Genomic DNA, 21921 nt, shown 5'->3' on the forward strand with positions numbered 1-21921 from the left:
CCAGTACAATTTTAAATATCTGATCCAGACTGTTTTTCTTCAACATGTCAAGTTTAAAAAACAACGCATGTAAAGTATAAACCATGTAAAACAAGTGTGTAAGCAAACAAATTAATTGCTTTTCCAACTGGCTCATTACCATCAAATATTTTCAACCTCATTCGCCTCAAACCCACCAATGCACTTCACTGTTAACATAAGAATGTCAATGCAGCTTAATCAGGACAGTCTTACCTGTCTCTGAGGTCCGTTGGTGTCTGACTCTCTCCGCCGGGGCCGTCCGGAGGGTAGCGAGTGACAGGGCGACTGCACAGGGCTCTCCGCTGATGTCGACTGGCCTTTCCCGCTCCTCCTGGACGCCTCCTCCTCCGTAAGAGGCAGCATGCCTCGGGTAGTATGGTCGCCGTGTGACATCTTAGGTCTGACTGACGGATCTCTATGTCTCCGCCGCTCTTCTCCTTCTTCCAGAGGGCGTAATTCCTCTGGCTCCTCATCTGTAGTGCCAGAAGTGGTGGGCTCGGCCCCCGGGAGGTGGTGGAAGTCTCTGAGCTCCATTTCTTTGTCTATGATAACCCACTCTTTGCTGTCAAAGTCCTCTTCTTCCGCAAGTGGGACAGAGCGGATGAAGGCATTGCTGTGGGCTTCCTGGTCCACCGATGCAGATGCCTCATTACGGCCGCGGTCTCCGCGGCAGCCGTCGACGGACAGCATCTGAGCGGGCTGGGAGGAGTAAACGTGACGAGAAGGAGAACCAAGGATGTCCATTCGAGAGCTGAAAAAGGAGTAAATTATGAATTATAAATGATACACAGAACATATAGAACAAGTACACTGCCGTTCAAAAGCTTAGGATCAGTAAGATTTTTTACGTTTTTTAAAGGCTTTTCTGCTCATCGAGGCTGCATTTATTTGATTAAACATACAGAAAAAAACAGTAATATTGTGAAATATTATTGCAATTTAAAATAGTGTTTTTGTATTTTAATATACTTTAAAATAGAATATATTCCTGTGATGCAAAGCTCAATTTTTCTGGCATCTACAGTGTCAAATGATCCTTTAGAAATCATTCTAATATGCTGATTTATTATTACTCTTCAAAGTTCAGGTTTAGTAAATGTTTTCTTTCTTTCTTTTTTGAAAGAAACTAATAACTTCTATTCAGCAAGGATGTGTTATAGTGATAAAAAAGTGATAGTAAAGACATTGTTAGAAAAGATTTCTAATAAATTATATTTTAAATATTTTTAAAATAGAAAACTCTTATTTTAATTTGCAATATTATTTCATAATATTACCTTTTTTCTGTATTTTTGATCAAATAAATGGAACTTTAATGAGCATAAGAGCATGATGAGCCACTATGGCCAAAATATCATATAATACATTACATTACTTTACATTACATCAATTTGTATAATTTGATTAGATTATATGCACTACTGTTTAAAAGTTTGGGGTCAGTTAAATGTTTGCAAAAAAGTCTTATATCCTATTTTATTGCATTTATTTGATTTAAAAAAAAATCAGTACAACAGTAAAATTGTTAAATATTATTATAATTTTAAATAACTTGTGGTTTTTTAGTTTTGCAGAAACTGATTTTTTTGATGAATAGAAAGTACAAAACAACAGTGCTTATTTAAAATAGAATTATTTTGTAACATTATAAATGCCTTTACTGTCACTTTTTTTCTACTGATTAATCGCGATTAATCGCATCCAAAATAAAAGATTCTGTTTACATAATGTATGTATGTGTACTGTGTATATGTATTATGTTTATATAAATACACACACATTCATTTATATATTTAAGAAAAATATATTATGTTTATATATTACATATTTTTAGATATATCAATTATATGAATAAAAATATGTACAAGTAAATACATGTAACTATTTTCAACATATATACTTTATGTGTGTGTATTTATATATGCACAGTATACACACATATATTATGTAAACAAAAACGTTTATTTTCACGGCACTAATTATTACCTCTTTAAATGTAGGACTTAATAGATAAATGACAAAACAGCATTACATTATTATGCCCCAAAACTAACTTATTAAATGGATAGTTTTTTGTTTAACATCTGATTGGATCATCAGTCAATACAAAATCTGGACAAATCCTAAGTAAATTTATCACCCACCGTTGTCCGTAACCATCCCGTCCATCAGCAGCAGATATTCGGTCAGATTCAGGGCTGTTGACCCGTCGGTACCTGAGCGAGTGCACCTGCACACCTGCAGAGTCCAAAACTCTTTGTGGCGAAACAGGACACACACCCCGGCTCCCATCTTCCTCTTGACCTCCCTGCAACATACAGTAAAATCAACGAAAATTGAAGTGAAATTGATTTATAAAACTTCAAATGGATACTATGTTTAAGTTGACTGTATTTGATTGGATTATCTTCATTGTACTGTTCTGCACCTTTCCAAGGTTAATCCTGAGTTTGTTGCGATTGAAGTCCGTCTCCTCCCATCCGTCTGCATCTGTAGGTAACTGGCTACCATCAGCTGGTCGACCAGAAGGAATCGGAGGGGCATTTTCTTGGTCGCTTAGGTGCTCATCCTGTACGACATCATCTGTGTTTTCCCTCTGATGGTCACCTGGCATCGGGGTCACATTTATGACCCTAAAGGTCAGAGAAAAGATCACAATCAATTTCAGTTAAAAGAAATATAGCTGCAAGTAGCGATTACTGGGGTTCAAGTGCTTTAAGGCATTTAAGCACATATGAAAAAAGACATTATGTAGCAAGACTTTTTCGCAAATACAGGTAATTTACTACAAAAATATTATGTTTTGTAACGTTTACGACTGTTATAGCGCCAGCTGTGGTCTGATCTCCTTAAAACTTTGCATGTTTGTTTAGAATCACCTGTCGCATGCGCTCACCAGGTTTTGTGAAGTTTTGAGTTTTCCTTTAGGTTTTATAGGAATTTGGGTAAATTTCAGCATTTTTTGAGAATATTAACCTAGAGAGTCCTGAGAATTGTACTGCAGTGTTTTTCCCAGACGGAGCGAAAAACCTAGGACTAGTTCGCAAACAAATGATTTGATTGACAGAAGTGGTTCTAGAGGCAAAGGTGTCCGGAATGAGGAGTTCTGTCATATGATACGCATATCACATGTATGTGCGTAAAACTGTGCAATGCACAATTGTTTACGCCCTTGAATAATGCAATATCACCCCCCCCAGCGGCTGATTTCTTTCAAATTTCTCTCAGACATTTGGGGCCATGAGTCAAACAGGCCCACAGAGTTTCATTCCGATCAGTCTCCGTTAACCTTGTCTAACGGGTGCCCAAACTTCATCAGCCAATGGCAGCCATATTTTTTTGAGACGCAAATGTCCTTACAGACACTTGTGGCACTTTGGAACAAGGCTGTGTGCAGTAATTTTCATGTTGATAGGACAGATAGTTGTGTAAGTATAGCCATTTTGATGTTTTTTCCCTCTTATAGCGCCACCAAGTGGCCAAGCACTAGGAATTTTGCCTTGTGACCTCATATTGAGCTCTTACATAATTGTTCTGAGTTTGGCGGAAGGATATCTCCTTCCGTTCAGGAGTTATAGGCATTATACTAAAAATGGCCCTGCCCCTTTCTAACATTTTGGCGTCCCTTTATGACGGTGAGTCGAAAGTGCAACGTTTCTTTGGTAATTATCGATATTCGCTTTCCAGAGAATCTTTCTGCACTGGTTTGGTTCCGATTGGGCAAAAAACCTAGGACTAGTTCGCAAAATTATGTTTTGCAAAAAATCCAGAAAATTTTACCAGGCTCGCAGTCAAATCTGAGGCGTGCATTTTGTTCGGCGTGAGCCAAGGATTCAACACTTGGGCCTGCGACTGACGGTTGAGGAGTTACGAGCAATTTAGTACTTTTGATCGCTGTAGCGCCCCCGTCAGGCCGATTGGGGCGAGCCTTGGTGACGTTTTTGGTGGTGTGAGTACTAGCATCCCTCCAAGTTTCAAGTCTCTACAACTTATGGCTTGGTCTGCACGATCAGTTTTACACTGCAAATGTTTTTGGGAAACCTACTTGGAAACATTTTTTGTTTTTATTTATTTATTTAAAAAAAAATGACATGCTTCACCTTTAAAGAGTCATTTTCTGTAAATGTCACCCAGAGTTTCGAAATAGAGCGTCAGAGGGGGAACTCCTTTAAAAGTCATCAGACATTTTTCTTTTTTTATGGTAAAATGTTCTTCATGTCCTGGAGCAACACAACAACTCTGCCTTTCTAGAACTGCAACGGACTAAAATAAGTCAGTGACATTTCCATCAGAAGGGAGCTTTCTCCTCTCTAAACACAAACCTACTGAAAACTAGGGATGCAACAATACAGTTAAGCCACGGTTCAATACTTACCTCGGTTTTTAACCACGGTTTTCGGTTTGGTTTTGATATCTTTCCACTTCAGTATGTTTTTTTTTTTTTTTTGCAACAAATTAACAAAATACTGCCGTATACCACTGTACACTGGAAAAAGCGTGGTTTAGTATATGTCTGTTTATTTTTTCTTTTTTTACACAAAACAGAATGGGTTTCATTCATACTGGACACCAGAGGGCGCCCTCGTGCAGAAAATCCACATATGCGTCAAAAAAAGTATCACTGATTATATTCCGTTCCAGCTTCTCTAATATGGATAAAGGCATCGCTATTGCTCTAACTGAATAAAAACAAGATATAATGTTAAATGTTTTAAATAATGAAATATAAGGACAATAAACACTCATCTGCAATAATATATGGTTTATCTGTGTTCTTCAAGTCATCTTGGGTATATTCATAAGCCATTGCTAATCGACATACATACAATTTAGTATAGAATAGTATAGAATTTATTGTCTGCCTCATTCTGTGATAAGAATCCACATCAGATCACATAAGGAAGTTATTTAAAACACTTGCCTGATGTTGTGAATTAAAAACAAGTTATAATGTTTTTTATAACTTGTTTTTAAAACTCTTTTGTTGGACAGTTTTGTTGAACAGGTTTAGAAAGGCTTATCATTGCATGTCATTAGAATGGAAGATGCTCTGCGTGCGTTGCTTTTTCAGATATAAGCGGAGAAGCGTTTCCTCATTTCAGCATGTGAAATCGTGGGCAGACATACATCAAATTCCGAGAGAAATAAAAAAAGGAAGTTATTTAAAAGCAAAACCGAAAAACCACAATTCACAAGTGCGTATTGAACCGTGGATGTCCTACCGAATGGTTCGATATTATGGAGAATCGTTACATCCCTACTGAAATCTACAGCGTTCCAAGAATCACTGGATGTTGTGACCAATAAATCAAAAACCAGTAAATTTATCAGTATGCAAATAAGAGTAATTAAGCAAAACAAAAAAGACAATAGATTCAAGCTTGTGTTTTTCAGACTGTAAGCATGCCTTTCTTCCATCTGTATGATTTTTACGTGACAATGTGTGACAAATAACAAAGCCCCCCGAGACGCAGTCTGTGAATTAGTGTGGGATTTGTTAACTTTCATGCATGTGTGTGTGTGTTAGTGTACATGAGGATCTTTAACAATAAATCTATTTATTAAAGCCAAGTATGAAGTGTTTTTAAGCATTTTACATTCATTCCAAAATAATAACTTAAGGCAGTAACTATTTAAACAATATATTTTATTTGTGTACCTATGTTCAGCTATTCTTCTTAATAGTTACATTTGAACTATTTTTAAATTTTTCAGATCAAAAGTCCTCAAAGCTCGGTAAATACTGGTCACAGACACAGAGATTTACTTTCAATTTCACCACGCTGATCACTCTCACTCACAGATTTCATGCCATTTTAAGTCTTATTTTGATGTAACAAATTGGTTATATCTAAGTGTGTAAGTTGTTTACTTATTAGGGGTTCAAGCACATAGTTTTCAGGTATTTCGGATTTTTTTGAAAAACCTACTTTTGCGAACTAGTCCTAGGTTTTTCACCCGATCAGAACCAAAAAACCAAAAAAACCTGGTCGCCACTGGCTGCTGAATTTTGAGCACCCGTTAAATAAGGTTAACGGAAGCTGATCGGAACGAAACTCTGCGGACCTGTTTAACTCATGGCCCCAAAGGTATGTGAGAAATTTGAACGCAATCAGCCACTGGGTGGCGATATTGCATTTTTCAAGGATGTAAACTATTTTACACTGTGTTTTTTCGCACATACACATGGTATCCATATCATATGATCGAACTCCTCATCCTGGACAACTTGGCCTTTAGAACCACTGCTGTCAATCAAATCGTTTGTTAAATGACCGAGAAGATGTAAAAAATGTACTTTTGCGAACTAGTCATAGCATTTTTACACAACCATTTGTCTATATAGATAGTTGCGTATTTCAAAAAAAACATGCCTGTCACTGGCCAATGAATTTTGAGCACCCATTAGACAAGGTTAACGGAGGCCGATTGAAATGAAACTCGGTGGGCCTGTTTAACTCACGGGCCCAAAGGTCTATGAGAAATGTGAACGACATCGGCCACTGGGTGGCGGTATCGCATTTTTTTAAGGAACGATTTTACATTGGACAGTTTTTCGCACATACACACAATATCCGTAACATATGACAGAACTTCTCATTCCGGACAACTTCGCCTCTAGAACTATTGCTGTCAATCAAATCGTTTCTTAAATGAATGAGAAGATGTAAAAAATCGACTTTCGTAAACTAGTCCTAGGTTTTTCACTCAATCTGGAAAATAACACTGTGGTACAATTTTGTGGACTCTCTAGGTCAATACTTATCAAAAAAATTTTGAAATATACTCTTTGGAAAGCTATAATGAGGCCGTTTAGAAAAGGAGCCTGTCCAAATTTACCCAAAATCCTATAAAGCCTAAAGAAAAACTCAAAACTTCACAAAACCTGCTAAGCGCATGCAACAGGTGATTCTAAACAAGCATGCAAAGTTTTAAGGAGATCAGACCACAGCTGGTACTTCAACAGTCATAATCGTTAAAAAACATCTTTTATACATTTCTACGGTAAATTACCTGGATATGCCAAAAATGCTTTTTAAAATCATTGATTTAGGTGGTTACAGGCTTCCTAAATAATGTCTTTTTTCATACGTGCTTAAATGCTTTACAGCACTCGAACCCCGATAATCGCTGCCTTACAGCTATATTTTAAATTAGTCTTCCCATTAATGCCAAAAAATTGTTAATTTAAACTCATTCGCAAACGCAAGAGGCAGGATTTATCATATAAACCAATTACAGTTGATCATAACCAGTCATAATCAATCATATCACAATGGAGGGTCTGTTAAAATTAAATGAGAGAAATGTGCTGTAACTTTACCTGCTGGTGTCTCTGTTGGACAGTGTTTTTTTTTAGAAAAACAAGTAATTTATACCCTTCTTAATGTTATATTTTGTAATACTGGCATTGTTTTATTTTTGTACTATGACAAATGTATTTGAGGAGACACTGCCTTCCTCGCCTCCTCGAAGGAAATGCCCCTCACGTGTAACATGTTCACACATGCATGTGGTTCTTACCCAACCATAGCCGCTGTAGGCCGTGTGTTCTGCTGCGCTGCTGTCGGCGTGGTGGCAGACATCATGGAGTCCGTCCCACTTTTCTCCCAATCGTATGGCTCGTTCTCTGTGATGATGCGTTCTTTCATGCTGTTCTCGAACACTGACATCAAGAGCTGACACAGAAAAGACCACTCATATCTGTAATATGAAAAAAGCTACATGCAGCATAGGTTTATAGAGAGGTTTATATTCTAAGTACCTGATAGTCGGGTTTGGTGTAGTAGTCAAGGCCTAAAACATGCTCCAGGAAGACATTAAACTCTGATGGCATGTGTTTAAGCAGCATCCTATGATCATAGCGCTCCTTAATCTGACCCACCTGCTCCTAAATGATGGAGATGACAATAGTAGATGTTAGTGGACATGTCATAAAACAGGTTTTTCAAATCAGGTAAGGAAAGTCAAAACACCTTGTCTTTGATTTTCCTCCACGGCAGCTGCCCAGCAGCAAATTCAACCAGCATGTAAAACAATGACCATAAGTCATCATGGCGACCCATTTCCTGTAAAAGCAACACAAGGATTCTATTCAGTTAAAAGGGAAACAGAATTAGATTATTGTATCTTCTGTAAGTTCATACGTAAATTAAGCACTCACTTTGTTTTTATGTGCATTCACAGATGCGTATCTAACAGTCCCTCGAAATCCTGCAACGGTTCTAGGCTGAAAGCAGAAATGCATTAGGAAAGACTATCATTGATAAATGCATTTTAATTTTTGTTATCTATAATTCTTAGAATTGATACTATGTATTAAGATTAATCACAGCAAACCATTATTGTGTAATTTTATGGATTCTAACTTTCATTACTGTAGCAACAGGAGAGGGACACACAGTACACAACACACTCTGAAAGATGAGGCACCATGACTTTGCCCAGGGACTGAACATGGCGTTCCATTCTTCCAGAACAGTGAGCACGCAACGCAAAAGGTAAACACCTTCCATCACGTAAATGTACCTGTGTGTCTGTGTGTGCATGAGAGCGTATGAATCCCAAAGGATCTCTCTCACAGACATGCTCTAATTTCTTTTTGATTAACAAAATGACATGACAAGTAGCATCTGTTTCAGAACAAATGACATTTCAATTGGATGCTGTTCATTTTCTCTTGTTGTGTTCGCTGTTTTATTGCCAATTATAGAGACTGCACTTTTCCTGAACATAAAGGTCAAACTCTCGAAAAGAAATCTCACAAGCATTATTCGACATGAATTTATTAAATGTATTATATTAAATCAACTTATCTTTGGGTAAAAACATGATTAAGAATCAAATGTAAAATTACATGTGGAATGAATATTATGTACAAAACTTTCAAATCTTTTTATTCAGATGATTTTATTCTAATAAACACTTGCTTTTCCTATCATATTCCTGCATATATATAATACCAGTCAAAAGTTTTTGAACAGTAAATTTTTTGATGTTTTTTAAAGAAGACTCTTCTGTTCACCTTCATTTATTTGATCCCAAATACAGCAAATATTTTACTATTTAAATTAACTGCTTTCTATTTTAATATATTTTATAACATACTTTATTCCTGTGATCAAAGCTAAATTTAAGTGTCACATGATCCTTCAGAAATCATTCTAATATGCTGATTTGCATTTTTATTACTATTATTATTATTATCAATATTTAAAACAGTTTTGTACATTTTTTTCAGGATTCTTTGATGAATAGAAAGATCCAAAGATTATACACTTTACCATTCAAAAGCTTGGAGACCGTATAATTTAATATTTGTTTGGGAAGAATAATACTTTTATATAGCAAGGATGCTCTAAATTGCTCAAAAGTGATGATAAAGACATTTATAATTTTACAAAAGATTTCTATTTCAGATAAATGCTGTTCCTCTGAACTTTCTATTTATCAAAGAAACCTGAAATTTTTTTTACTGTTTTCAACATAATAATAATAAATGTTTTTTGAGCAGCAAATGAGAATATTAGAAGGATTTCTGAAGGATCATGTGACTGGAGTAATGATGCTAAAAATTCAGCTTTGAAATCAGAGGAATAAATTAAATTTTAAAATATATTAAAATAGAAAACAGTTATTTTAAATAGTAAAAATATTTTACAATATTACTGATTTTGCTGTGTTTTGGATCAAATAAATGCAAACTTGGTGAGCAGAAGCGACTTCTTACTGTAAAGTACTATTATGTAAATTTAGACAGAAATTTGTGCATTTTTTTATACCGTGAAAATGTCAGCTATAAAAAATGAAGATGAAAGTTCCATGAAGTCACTCACAATGAAAGTCTTTCCATTGGTGAGAGTATGGGGGAGAAGGGAACAGATGGAGAAATACGTCAGACATGCACGTCATAACTTAAAACCCCAAACGAAAACTGCAAAAATAAGACAAGATGGTCAAACAAAAGAATAAGCAGAAATAATGCACCAGGCAAAATCATACAAAATGACCCCATGCAATCCACTTCAAATGCTGTTCATAAAATGTTAGTAAAACACAAAAAAGTATGAGAGTACAATAAAAAATACATAAACATCAACAAATATTAACAAACAAACACGGCAGCATGACTCAGGACCTTAATTGTCCTATTCATACTGTATGCATTCAACAGAAGGTGATATTTACAGTCCTGAGGACACAAAAACTATTTATAATCATCAAATGATTTATTCATATCTCATAAATGTGATGCACCACAGAATGGATGACAAAACCAAAGCAAGGACATTTCTTCACAGCAAGTTACAGCCTGGATGTTATTTGTTTAGCGTTTTAAAATCATTATTTGATTTGGAGAGGTGTTTTTTTATCTGCTGCAGTAAAAGCAACAGCTCTTGAAGACTGCAGAAAAAAACAGAGCCAAACCACTTTAGTGCTGCAGCACTGAACTAGGATAGATAGATAGATAGATAGATAGATAGATAGATATAGACGGGCTAAAGCATGACGTTCTGTTTCCTGCCTGAATCGATGAGTACAGCTGACTCAGCTGTGCAGAAAGGAAAGGCGAAAGAGAATGAGGGGAGAACACAGAGAGAGACTGAGCGAGAGAGAGGGAGAGCTGAAAATATTACACCCTCTCAGGCTGAACCTGGGGGCACTGCTCACTGATGCATGCAGTCTTATTAAATATTCATACCGCTGCACTAAAACCTGCACGTACAGAGAAATACAGAGATAGTGTGAAAGATGGAGGAGAGAGGAACATGTGCGAATGAAGAGCTCTTTGTGATGAGCTAAAAGAGGAAACAGCCCAGTGCCTGATTCAGAGAGCTCTGTAAACCTCTCATGAGCTTTCAGCTCGTCTCTCTGCCAGCCTGCACTCTTACAGCGAATAAAGCCTTTTTATTACTCAAATAAATCTCAGGCGCTCCTTAATAAAACCAGACCTTCGGGGTCAATCAAAAGACAACTTAATGTCATAGTAGTATTATAATCAATAATATTGAATGACAGAAATGTCACATTTAATGTACTTTTATTCAGTGCATATATGTGACCCTGTACCACAAAACCAGTCTTAAGTAGCACGGGCATTGTGTGCTAAATAATCAATTTTTCTTTTATGCTAAAAATCATTAGGAGGTTAAAGGAACACTCTCAACTCTAGGCTCATTTTCCAACTCCCCTAGAGTTAAAGGAGTCATTGGATGCCCATTTTCCACAAGTTTATATGATTCTTTAGGGTCTTAATGAAAAGTCTATAATATACTTTGATTAAAAATTCTCGATGGTAGTGTACAACAACACCCTTTTTACCTTGCCAAAATCAGCTCTGCAAAAAACATCCCATTCTGGTCAAGGCTGCTTTAAATGCAAATGAGCTCTGCTCGCCCCACCCCTCTCTTCTTTCTGTGGAGTGACGAGCCTGTTTACTTTAGCCTTTAGGTTGGACTGTTACAACTGTTTGGAGGTAAGACGCTAATGTCAATCAACTATCGTGGGAGCGGCCTCTGTGGGTGTGACGCAACAACGACAGGAATCTGAGAATGGCTTGATTTGAAAAAGGGGATATTATTTTTACAGATTAATTAAAAACCACTGCATGGATTTTTATCATTATAGGGTAGATCTGTACATACACTACCAACACACATTAATGTTCAAACAGCATGTAAAAGTGAACTTAGATCACTGAAACCGATTAGACCGTTAGCATCTCGCCCAAAATGACTAAATAGTTTCGATATTTTTCTTATTTAAAACTCGACTCTTCTGTAGTTACATTGTGTACAAAGACGGACGAAAAATGAGAAGTTGCGATTTTCTAGGTCCATATGGCTAGGAACTATACTCTCATTACGGCGTAATAATCAAGGAACTTTGCTGCCGTACCAATGTTATTACGTAGCCACCAACTCTGCCGGTGTTGTGCCCAGTTCTGACCCCTGCCAGATTACTACCCCCCCCCTAGTATTGGTAGGTTTAGGGTTAGGTGTGGGGGAGGGGTTAGGATTAGGGGTGGGGTTAGGATTAGGCAATCAGGTAGCGATTTTAACGAGAGGGGGTAATAATTTGGCGGGGGTCGAAAATGGGCACAACACCGACTGCAACTTTGCATCTACACAAACTTAGTGCCGGTCACCTTCAGGCGCTGTGTAATATCATTGCGCCTGCTACACTTATGGTACGGCGGCGAAGTTCCTTGATTATTACGCCTGAATGAGAGTATACTTCCTAGCCATATCATCTTCTCATTTTCCATCAGTCTTAGTACACAATGTAACTACAGAAGAGTCAAGTTTTAAATAGGAAAAAAAGCATCATTATATATGGTCATTTTTGAGCGAGATGCTATTGGGGTGACCACCTGGCAGAAGTCATTTTGCAGGACAACATGGGACACGTGTGAGACTGATACATTTTTTATTGGTATGCTACGGAAATATTGATCACATCCATTGTCAAATACGCTGATCTGTGTTTCTGAGCGCGCACAAGCCAGCGAGGGAAAGTGCGTCATTTTTACGAGACATTCATCTGCAAGAGAAGAGATGCGCTCTGCATTAAAATAATGTGCTCTAGACGTTTGTCGTTAAATTGACGCCATAGAAAACCACCTCAAACGAACTATTAAAATAAGAAGAAAGTCGCGTCTGAAAACTGCATCGATTTCTTTTTATTTGGTTAAAATAAATTAAGAATATCGTGTTTTTCCGTGTGTGCTCGACCATTTCCGTCGGTGGTTCTAGATCACTTGTTTAGGTCCTCAGATCCTTTGCGTAGAAACTATGCCGCAAAAAGAATAAATAAAAAGCTTTCTTAAAAAGGCAAAAGAACGCATGGACATTTTCTTAATATATTAATTACAAACCAACACACTGATGAACATGAGGGACATTGTCTCAATATGCGACTTGCGGGACAAGGGGTGAAAATGCTGTGCTGTACAACGCAAAGCAGGACAGGTGGTCACCCTAGATGCTATCGGTGTAATCAGATTCAATGATCTATGCTAAGCTATGCTAAAAGTGCTACCGCCAGACCTGGAGATCGGCAGAATGGATTCTAAAACGATAAAACTCAACTGTTTAACTCTAGGGGACTTAGAAAAAGGGCATATTTTCAAAAAAAAGGGAAGTGTTCCTGCTCCATGAAGATATTTTATAAACTTCCTACCGTAAATATGTCAAAACTTAATTTTTGATTAGTAATATGCATTGCTAAGAACTTAATTTGGACAACTATAAATGTGATTTTCTCAGTATTGTCATTTTTTTGCATCCTCAGATTCCAGATTTTTTTTAAATAGTTGTATCTCGACCAAATATTGTCTTATACATCAACAGAAAGCTTATTTATTCAGCTTTCAGATGATGTATAAATCTCAGCTTCAAAAAATGGACCCTTATGACTGGTTTTGTGGTCTGGGGTCGCATATGCAAGTATAATTAACCAGTAAATACTAAATCAACAATTAATAATACTAAAAAAAGGAATTAAACTATGACATACCGGTCTGACTTCTCCATTGGTGTTTGTATATTGACGTGCAAGCCCAAAATCTAGCATGTAACATTTCCTGTATGTCGAAGGCAGCCTTCCCATGGCAAAATTTGACTGGAAAGAAAATCCAAAGATCCTTAATATATAAAATCACATCTGGAAACCTAATGACAGCGTTGTATCGTATTAAAAGGCAGTTACAGGAACGCTATTAAACATTACCGGTTTGATGTCTCGGTGGAGAAAGCCAACAGAGTGAATGGCTTCTATGGATTCTAGAATCTGTTTTCCCAGGCGGAGGGTTGTGCTCATGGTAAAGGTGCCACGTGGCTGACTTCGCCTGAGATCTGCTAGGTTTCTACCCTGAGAGTGAGAACAAAGTGTAAGTGAAGCCCTCACACCTCCATAACACCAGTATTCACAGTATTTGAGAGAAAACATCATGTGGTGGTGAACTACCAGAAAGACTTTAATTGAAATTGAAAATAAGGGTTACTTACTTGCATTAATGTGTATGAGATTTGGGGCCAGTTTTACTAAGCAGGGCAAACTAGCGCAAAAGTGCAATTCTAAAACAGCGCAGATGGGAGGGGAAATTTCCCCAGACGCAACATCTCATTTACATTTTGCAAATTAGAGTACTCAAATAAAGAATAAAGAAATAAACAAGCCATAGTACACTGAAAAGAGGCCAAAAAATGAAGGTTTGCTAGAAGTTTTAATAGACCTTGTATTGCCAGATGGTTTGCACTGGCACAAGCTGTTAGTAAAACTGGCCCTTGATGTTACACTATGCAACTAGTTATAACAGACAATCATTTACCTGCAGCTGCATGACGACATAGTTGAATTTATCGTTTCGGCCACAACCTATAAACTTACACACATGGTTTTTACCTAAAAAAAGAAAATAACAACACATGAGCAGGTCATTTATAAAAATATTTTAAAAATTACGTTATTGGTCAGGGTGATTAAAGGAGAACTCCACTTTCAAAACAACAGTTTACAAATAATTTACTCACCCCCTTGTCATCCAAGATGTTCATGTCTTTCTGTCTTCAGTCATAAAGAAATTATGGTTTCTGAGGAAAGCATTTTAGGATTTTTCTGCATATAATGGACTTCATTGGTGCCCCGAATTTGAACTTCCAAAATGTAGTTTAAATGCAGCATCAAAGGGCTCTAAACGGTCCAGTCAAGGAAGAAGGGTCTTATCTAGCGAAACAATCTGTCATTTTTTTCGAAAAATAATTTTTTTTTAATATTTTTTAAGCACAAAAGCTCGTGTAGCACAGGCTCTGGGATGCGCGTTCTTGAATGATTCGTTCATTTTGAACAATGTGACTGGTACTGGAATTAGTTCATCTGTTTCGAGTCTTCGGGTTTTTCGAGTTGTTTGTTCATCTTATGGGGCTGTCACGTGATGCTGATTTTGCTAAAATGAACAAAATTATTCGAAAAAAGATTTGTTCATTTTGCTGAACGAGACTCAAAGGTCCGAGTCGGTAAAATGATCCGAACTTCCCATCACTACTACGAATCATGTCTTCGAATCACCACAAGTTCATCGTCTGTGTACTCCGGCCCAAAAAGGTAGAGTATGTCGAAAAACTCTGTGTTATTTTCCTCCTACATCTTTAGAATCCTCCGACATCGATGTACCTTTTTGTTTGTAAACAGCATTTGACACTGGGTCTGTAGATCCGCCTACGTCCACGTGACCTTCTGACATGATTCAATAGTACGTAGCGTCGTGAACGCGCATCCCAGAGCCTGCGCTACACAAGCTTTTGTGCTTAAAAAAAGAAAACAACGTTTTATTTTCCAAAAAAATGCCCGATTGTTTCGCTAGATAAGACCCTTCTTCCTCGACTGGGATTGTTTAAAGCCTTTGAAGCTGCATTTAAACTACATTTTGGAAGTTCAAAATCAGGGCACCAATCAAGTCCATTATATGGAGAAAAATCCTGAAATGCTTTCTTCAAAAAACATAATTTCTTCACGACTGAAGACAGAAAGACATGAACATCTTGGATGACAAGGGGTAAGTAAATAATTTGTGAATTGTTGTTCTGGAAGTGGACTTCTCCTTTAAAAGACCAATCCATTTTTATTGCATTGTGTAGATGTTTGGTGACAAAATGTATGGTTTTTGTTATATCTTGAAAAATTTTGGTTTTGTTTCTGTGGTTAATGAAACTGTCATGTTTTTGTGCATTGATTATGTTTTTGAATTATGAGGTATGTTTTGTGTTCATGAAAAGTAATGTCCTGGTTTTTTCAGTGTTGTTTAATTAACTTAGATATTAATAAATGTCTGCGATTTAACCATTTCTAATTTAAGCAAAAACAAAGAGTACGACTGTACCTCAAAGGGTGAATCCCACAGGATTACCTTTTCAAAAAGCTTTTGTACACACACAAACATTCGGACATTCAGCAAGCTTTCAGAGAACGTCTTTGTATCCATCTTTTTCTGAACGCAAAAGTCTCGCCGACTGGAATGGTGCTTTACGTTTCCGGTCTCTGGTGTTTATAGTCAAATTAACATATTTTCTGAGCTAATAATATAACAATAAACCTGCACACATTTTTAAATTTATTTATACTAAAAAAGTTTAAATTCAGATTCAATTTCAAATCAAACCCGTTTTAACATGGATTTCTATGGAGACCGGAACGTGAGAGCACCCAAATGGAAAAAGGTGGATAATCTAAATGAAAATTGTATTTTAAATTTCTTCAGTTCTGAGATGCCTTGGGAAAACATTCTTGTTTACTTTTGTGGTGTTGTCTCCTCTGTCTTACACTTGCAAAACTAGTTACTAAGATTAAAGACTCGGTTATGGACCCTCAAAAAAAATAACTATATTCATTTGGCCAACCAACAAAAAAAGTCTAAAACTAACTAAAATGACTAAAACTACAACTATTCAAATCATTTTAACTGAAAGCTGAAATACAATATTAATATAAATGTAAAAACTTACATTTAAACTTATAAAACTTTTAGAAAATTAGAAATGTTGCCTTGGCAAGTAACTGACATGAAAGTAAACTTTCATTTTTATAATTCTATCTAATAAATATATAAAATGAAACAAAAATGGTAACACTTTACAGTGAGGTTCCATTGCTTAATGTTAATTAATTCTTCATAAACAAACAAATACATTTATTACAGTATTTATTCATCTTTGTTAATGTTAGTTAAAGAAAAGTTTATTGTCTATTGTTAGTTCATGTTAATTCACAGTGCATTAACTAATGTTAACAAGCACAACTTTTACTTTTAATGCATTAGTAAATGTTGAAATTAACTTTAAGATTAATAAATGCTGTAGAAGTATTGTTCATTCTTAATTTATGTTAACTAACTAATGTTAACTAATGAACTTAAATATAAATGAAAGCTAAATAGAAATTATTGAAACTAATAAATTACAAAAACAAAATGAATAAAACAAAAAATTTAAATGATAGTTGAACATTCTAAATTCTAAATATTAACATAACATTATATAAATAACATTAAAATAACACTGGTGTTAAAAAGGATGAACATTTTTGTATTTTGTGAGGTTTGAGTAAACACTAAATTTGAAATAAAATATTAAAATAAATATTTTAATTTCAACTAATTTTTATATAGTTCATGTTATTTTGTATGTTTTAATAAAATTTTATTTTGTTACATGTGAATCTGCATTATAGTACCATGAGTTTCATATTTAGTTCTTCATTTTTTATTCTTTCTGATGACTAATGGTTGAAGTGAATCATCAGAATGTGTGTGTGTATGCTTGGCTGTATGATCTGTAGGCCGCTTCACATGTTCCTAGTCACGTAGGCTGGGTTACTGCCGCTTCATTCACAGGGCTAAATATACAAAGTGCCACACACATGGTCCACTCCGATGGGATGGCCAATCTTACAGCTTTTAATAAACGCCCCAGTCATAATGACGTCAACTAAACACTGTATAAAATCATATAACGCCACTATCATTTACTATTAAGCTTTTGAAACACAACAGAACTCCTGTGTCTCTGATTCTTTCTTTTCTATAACTGAAATTATTTAAACAATACATCTCAATTGAAAATTAATTTATAGGTTTTCCAGTGTCCTCAATATCACTTTTCATCCTGTGAGTCCTTTCTGCAGTAATGGGAAAACAACAGCCCAAATATCATTAAATAAGTTTCAAGAGTTCAAAAGGTACTTTGAGCACAAATGACCCTGTGTGACCTTGATTTCTGTTGGGAATTTGTCTTTAGTCAACGTGACGGCTTGTCAATGTCAAAGTGATGTTGATACTGTACCGAAATACCAAGACCTAATGATGACCATGACTTACCCTGCAGTTTCTTCAGAACTGCCACCTCCATCTTCAGGACTTGTTTGGGCTGTTGCGCTGACTCCACTTTTAACGCCACATTCTCCCGAGTCAGCAGGTCCAACGCCTCGTAGATTTCCCCGAACCCCCCTCCTCCTATTTTCTTCAGCTGTATATCAAAAAAAAAACAACAGGATGTTGTCTGAATTTCATCTGCTATTGATTTCAAGGTATGAAACCTGAAATGAGAGAAACAGTCCTCGCATTGTAAGAGCTGTCAATGTTTGATGATCTCATACAAACGCACACAGCCTTTCAAAGTGTTTTTTAGACAAAGCATTTGGGAAGCATCAAAAAGCACTTCATCTGCATTTCAACTAATACTTTTATTTCACTCTCGAGATATTCATTTCAAACAACAAACTCAACAAATAACACTGTAATATAAACCCGTCTACATGTGCATGATCTTGTATATGTGAATAATCCTTGTTTCATTGATTACCAATCTAGAGGGCACGTCTATTGATCTGGGATACGCAATAGTGCAGCAGTTCCACTGCAGACAAGCATTGGCCAGCTCTGCATAAATGTGTCACGAATTGCACAATACAGACTAATACATTTTCAAAAAAGAAGTCGTCTGATTTCAAATGACTCATAAATCATCCTTGACGGTCAGTTACTCTCTCGTCTAGTTCTCTCAAAGTCATAAGCCCATTTACTCTGACTGGAATTGAGCAGTCATGTGAGAAGATTCTCATCTCTTTTGAACTGGGAATTTCTGTGGGAATTTTATCTCTTTGTAATGTCTTTTGACAAGACATTTCCAGTGAATGGGGTCAAAAGAGCGATTAGTTTTACTGTTACATAATCTACTCCAAACAGGAGAACGGATATGGGACTAAAACTCACTTATATATTTTCATCTATACCATTTTTTACTCACATACAGTTTTTTGAGAAGCACCTATGTAATTGTACTGAAAATTTACAATATAGCATAATAATTAATAGATAAATTACTTACAAAAGTTACATTTACAAGTAATATGTAATTAAATAAATTAAATATATTTAGTTCTAGGGTCAATAAGAGTCTCTTATGCTCACAAAAGCTACATTTATTTGATCAAAAGTACTGTAAAAACATTAATATTATTACAATTTTAAATAACCTTATACGCTACACAAGTTTGAGATCACAACAATTTTAATGCTTTTTAAATGTTTGTTATGCTGACCAAAGGTGCATTTTATTTGATCGAAAATACCTAAAAAACATAATATTGTGAAATGTTATTGCAATTTAAAATACTAATATTCTAATATACTTAAAAAAATAATTTATTCTTGTGAAGCAAAGCTGAATTTTCATCAGTCATTTCTGCAGTCTTCAGTGTCAAATGAATCTTCAGAAATTATTCTAATATGCTGATTTATTATCAATGTTGGAAGCAGTTGTGTTGCTTAATATTTTTTTGGAAACTGTTTTTCCTTTCCCAGCATTCTTTGATAATTAGAAAGTTTAAAAGAACAGCATTTATTTAAAACTAAAAGCTTTTGTAACAATATACAATACCATTTAAAAGTTTTCGTGTCAGTACAGTTTTTTTTTTTGTTTTTTTTGAAAGAAATTAATACTTTTATTCAGCAAGGATGTGTTAAGTTGACAAAAAGTGATAGTAAAGACTTCATTTTGAATAAATGCTGTTCTTATTAAGATTTTATTCTTCAAAGAATTCCGAAAACCGTATCATAGGTTCCAAACAATATATTAAGCAGCAAGACTGTTTCCAACATTGATAATAAATCAGCATATTAAAATGATTTCTGAAGGGTCATGTGACACTGAAGACTGCAGTAATGATGCTGAAAATTCAGTTTGGCATCACGTAAATAAATTATATTTTAAAGTATATTAAAATAGAAAACCATTATTTTAAATTGTAATAATATTTCATAATATTACAGTTGTTTTCTGTATTTTTGATCAAATAAACTACGATTGTGAGCATAGGACTTAAAAAAAAATAAAAACATCAAAAATCTTACTGATTCCAAACTTTTAAACGGCAGTGTATATATTTTAATATATTTTAAAATGTAATTTTTTTTCTGTCTTTATTCCAGAGTCACATGGTCCTTCAGAAATCATTCTAATATGCTGATTTGCTTCTCAAGAAGCATTTCTTATTATTATCAATAAAATGTTTTCAAGTTGTGCTGCTTAATATTTTTAGAAACCATTATACACTTTTTCAGAATCGATAAATAGTTCATAAGAACAGCATTTATTTGGAACAATATTTTTTGTTACAACATAAAAGTTTTTTTTGCTAATTTTGATCAATTTAACATATCATTGGTGACTAAAAGGCACTGTAATAATAATAATTAATTTATTAAAATGTAATTTTAATTTTTTTTCAAACCTCAGAAAAAATCCTGAAATATGGGATTCAAAATTTTCTGAAACATTACACGACAATGAATAAGCAATATTTAGGATTCTGTGCTACTTCACTATTCTGTGCTAAGATCACTAATCAAAAAAGCAAAAGCACACAGGATTTTTTTATTACTATATTTATCTTAGCGCATTAGTCAAGTCACCTTTATTTAAATAGTGCTTTTCACAATACAGATTGTGTCAAAATAGCCTTACAGCATTAAAAAGGAAAACAGTGTGTCGATAATACAACTGTGTCATGTACAGATTTTTTTTAAACACCTACCACTTTCCATCGATCTTTGACCATGCAGTTAGGGGGCAGAATGTCCTGTTGCTCTGCAGTGCCGTTCATGTTGGCGTTGTCCTGCAGAGCTGGCGCTAGGCACTGCAACCCCGAGAGCACTCTGGCAGCCCCCAACTTAAACGATCCATTTATCTGTGAAAAGCCATCAACATTTGTTAAATCACCTATTCATTGCTACTGCTATCATGCTATTGGTCAGTTGAGCTGGCTTCTACATGCAGCGGCCAGTCAAACTTCATCAAACGCTAACATTCCAAAGACGGCAGTTATCTTTGGAATGTCTGATTTTTAAAAAAAACTAATTATGAGATAAGAACGCCAATCTATTCCTGCGGTTATTCACTGATACATATTCAAGAGGTGAAACGCTGACATTAAAGTGAACTCTGAGCATACTATGCTGTTAGCAGACAAAGAAAAAGTCTACTAGGCACATCCATTGACCCACATACTTTTTGACCCAAATACCTGCGCAAATAAAATAGCCACAAACATTGGCGAAAAGTCTAGAAAACACGTGAATGAAAAGTAATGACGCCGCACTAGCCCGCATAAACACCACACGCTACTGTAGAGACGCCAAGTAGCTTATGAAGTGTACAAACAGGGGATACTAAAACGGTTCCATTAAGTGTACTGGGCTGATTTAAAGAGAAGCCATTATAAAAGCACCTAAAATATTCATTAACAACCTTACCATTAGCAGTCATTGAAATGAACACATTTAGCTTGTTTCCCTACCGCAATGATAGTCAAATCCCGTGCTAGACCACAAAGGGGGCACAGTGATATTAAAATTCTGTCTGATATGGATAAGAAGTTAAAGTCAATGGTAAATAGTTTGTTTAAACAAATGAAAAACGAAACATCAGACACACTCTAAAAACTACTCCAAGGATCAGTTTTGGAGTTACCTCCTATTAAACTAAGGTTAAGAAAGATGCATAAAACCCAATAACATGCTATTTTGGCATGCAGCACCCTTTTTTTGTTGGTTAAGCATGCAGGGCCCAGCTCAGATTCAGTAGCTCAATCACTAACTCATGCCCAGCCCAGCATCCGTCAAGAACTGCAGTCTCTAGTGCAGCATCTTAGAGAAGTGCTCTATGGACGATCTAGGAACAAACTGCACTATGACATAGCTAAGGTAGACAAAGTTCAGCCAAGAAGAGTGACAGAGCGTAATATTGCCAACTCATGTGCCAAGTTCCTGACACCTGCACTGATGTACCCTTGATACAGGCAAAGGAGAATTGTAGAAAACAACTGGAAGAATGCTATACAGGCAGT

The 21921-nt window shown here is 35.7% G+C and overlaps 1 protein-coding gene across 4 annotated transcripts in view; it reads right to left on the reverse strand.

Moving 5' to 3' along the window:
* ttbk1a (tau tubulin kinase 1a) overlaps positions 1 to 21921 on the reverse strand; it is a 43972-nt gene that overhangs the window by 15463 nt on the left and 6588 nt on the right. For 3 of the 4 annotated variants that reach the window (XM_051122766.1, XM_051122767.1, XM_051122765.1), the window contains 12 exons: positions 20611 to 20763; positions 17894 to 18041; positions 14354 to 14427; positions 13753 to 13893; positions 13540 to 13644; positions 8186 to 8251; positions 7998 to 8090; positions 7787 to 7912; positions 7546 to 7700; positions 2450 to 2654; positions 2166 to 2329; positions 235 to 772 (listed from right to left, as the gene is read on the reverse strand). In XM_051122766.1, the coding sequence (XP_050978723.1) occupies positions 235 to 772; positions 2166 to 2329; positions 2450 to 2654; positions 7546 to 7700; positions 7787 to 7912; positions 7998 to 8090; positions 8186 to 8251; positions 13540 to 13644; positions 13753 to 13893; positions 14354 to 14427; positions 17894 to 18041; positions 20611 to 20679 (1884 nt within the window). In that variant the 5' untranslated portion in view covers positions 20680 to 20763. Of the gene's footprint in view, positions 1 to 234; positions 773 to 2165; positions 2330 to 2449; positions 2655 to 7545; positions 7701 to 7786; positions 7913 to 7997; positions 8091 to 8185; positions 8252 to 9857; positions 9937 to 13539; positions 13645 to 13752; positions 13894 to 14353; positions 14428 to 17893; positions 18042 to 20610; positions 20764 to 21921 lie in introns of those variants that run through there. The other variant, XM_051122768.1, reaches the window with a different exon arrangement.

Source organism: Labeo rohita, chromosome 11 (assembly GCF_022985175.1).
Source record: "Labeo rohita strain BAU-BD-2019 chromosome 11, IGBB_LRoh.1.0, whole genome shotgun sequence".
Lineage (NCBI taxonomy): Eukaryota > Metazoa > Chordata > Actinopteri > Cypriniformes > Cyprinidae > Labeo > Labeo rohita.